Source organism: Sinocyclocheilus grahami, unplaced genomic scaffold (genome assembly GCF_001515645.1).
Source record: "Sinocyclocheilus grahami isolate Dianchi unplaced genomic scaffold, SAMN03320097.WGS_v1.1 scaffold1623.1, whole genome shotgun sequence".
In the NCBI taxonomy this organism is placed as follows: Eukaryota; Metazoa; Chordata; class Actinopteri; order Cypriniformes; family Cyprinidae; genus Sinocyclocheilus; species Sinocyclocheilus grahami.
In genome coordinates, this window is record NW_015506802.1 from 7,940 (window position 1) to 10,072 (window position 2,133).

A 2,133-nucleotide genomic window follows, 5' to 3' on the forward strand; every position below is an offset into this window, starting at 1 on the left:
AATGCTTGTTAGTATCCCACATCACTCTGTGTTTAGAGAGTCCAATTACACATATAACAGATTCTTTGTGTTACACCATATCACCGCCTGTTTGCCTTTCATTTGTCCTCTCTCTCTCTTTGGTTTTCTATGCATGCTGACACGTCAGACACGCAACCAGGAGCTGGCAGTGGCTCTGGACTCCAGCGCGCTCACAAACACTCAGCTCTCGTCCAAACTCGAGACACTGGTAAGAGTGTGTGCATGATACATGGCTGTGTGTCTGGAACGCCCCATAATGCAGTTCACAAGCATTCAGTAACAGAGTGCAGCACAATGGAGTTTTTGAAGATGCGACATTGATTGCTACTTTGCTACTTTTAACATGCAACATTGTTTCAATTTCTAGTTTTTGAATTGTTTGCCCATGTTCTTGTGCCTCAGACGGTCGTCTTGCATACTAAGTTTAGATTTTAACTTCTACATTTATGCATTTAGAAGATGCTTTTGTCCAGAGTGACTTACAAAAGAGAAACAAAAGCAATTCTTTGATTAGAGGTTCAAGATTGCATACTTTGTGAACTGATAGGATTATTAAACACACATATATAATTAACTTTTATACAGACACCAATGCATGGCCTAGTAAACATTGCTTTACTTGTCTGTTTGAGAGGTCATGCTGTATTGTTTATATACTTCACTTTAAAGCCTTGAGTGCTTTATTGAGTTTACTAAATGGTTAATATTAATACATAACTGTTTATTATTTTCATTCTGTTTATTCGGTTTCGTTATTTTAGTAAGTTTTGGATTGGATTGCACATGTTAAGATTTGATGTTAGTACTTAATAATAATAATATTAGTCAAAGATATATTTTTTCCCCTTCTGAAGGTTTTAAAGAGCATTTTTCAGATTTGCACAATGATTTTTAAAGTCAATAAGATGCATTTTGAATTCGTATTGTCTTTAACGAAGCTCAGGTCCCTGTTTAACATGCTTGTGGGTGTCGGTTTAATGATTTATTACTTGATAAACACACATGAGTTAATTGTTTGTTCATTGTTTTCAGACGAAGCAGTCTCAGGAGCTTTCTGATCAACTACAGAAGGTATAGTAAGCTGCCAGCAGTGTTATTAGATTGCTCATTTATGGTTTATTAATGAGCGTCTTCTCTTATTGTGCATTATGTCTTCTCATCAGGAGCGGAAAGAGTTTGAGCAGAAGTTCACTAAGGAGCAGGGAGCGATGCGTGAACAGCTACAGGTGAACAGATTATGCAGGATTGAAGTCATGTCCTGTTCGCTAATAAATAAGTATGCTGGGAGCATCATCAACACAATATTTGGCCATAATTACATCGAACAGGTCATACAATCTGACTGAACAAATTCACTCACTTCAAACGAATCTGAGTGCTCAGATCTACGGCACTGATTCATTCAGGAACTTGTTGATAATATAGTAAACAACAGATGTTTTATTGACAGCAGAAGTCATTTACCAGTTTTGGCTGTGATTAAGAGGAAATGTATGTGATGATAAAATTCCACCTTACAAATGTAACAGTAAATATGTTAACTGTTGAATGTAATTTAATTGACATTAGCTTAATGTCAGTGCTGTTATATAAACGGAAGGTTTTGTGCGTGTTTACTGATGCATGTCTTCCCCATTCAGGTTCACATTCAGACCATCGGCATCCTGGTGTCTGAGAAATCAGAGCTACAGACGGCTCTGTCTTACACACAGCAGGCAGCGCGACACAAGACAGGTGTGTGTGAGCTTGAGTGTGAGAGAGAGAGAGAGAGAGAGTGTGTGTGTGTGTGTGTGTGAGAGCGCGCGTGTGTAGAGAGAGAGAGAGTGTGTGTGTGTGTGTGTGTGTGAGAGAGAGAGAGAGAGAGTGTGTGTGTGTGTGAGAGCGCGCGTGTGTGCGCGTGTGTGAGAGCGCGCGTGTGTGCGCGTGTGTGAGAGCGCGCGTGTGTGTGAGAGAGCGCGTATGTGTGAGAGAGCGCGTGTGTGTGAGAGAGCGCGTGTGTGTGTGAGAGCGCGCGTGTGTGTGTGAGAGCGCGCGCGTGTGTGTGAGAGCGCGCGTGTGTGTGAGAGCGCGCGTGTGTGTGAGAGAGCGCGTGTGTGTGAGAGAGCGCGTGTG

At 41.4% G+C, this 2,133-nt stretch overlaps 1 protein-coding gene across 1 annotated transcript in view; it reads left to right on the forward strand.

Annotated features, from left to right (window-relative positions):
• LOC107571631 (golgin subfamily A member 2) overlaps window positions 1–2,133 on the forward strand; it is a 29,437-nt gene that overhangs the window by 7,933 nt on the left and 19,371 nt on the right. Inside the window, exons 2-5 of the mRNA XM_016257963.1 lie at window positions 8–229; window positions 1,054–1,092; window positions 1,185–1,247; window positions 1,662–1,805. Coding sequence (XP_016113449.1) covers window positions 8–229; window positions 1,054–1,092; window positions 1,185–1,247; window positions 1,662–1,805 — 468 coding nt within the window. The remainder of the gene's footprint in view (window positions 1–7; window positions 230–1,053; window positions 1,093–1,184; window positions 1,248–1,661; window positions 1,806–2,133) is intronic.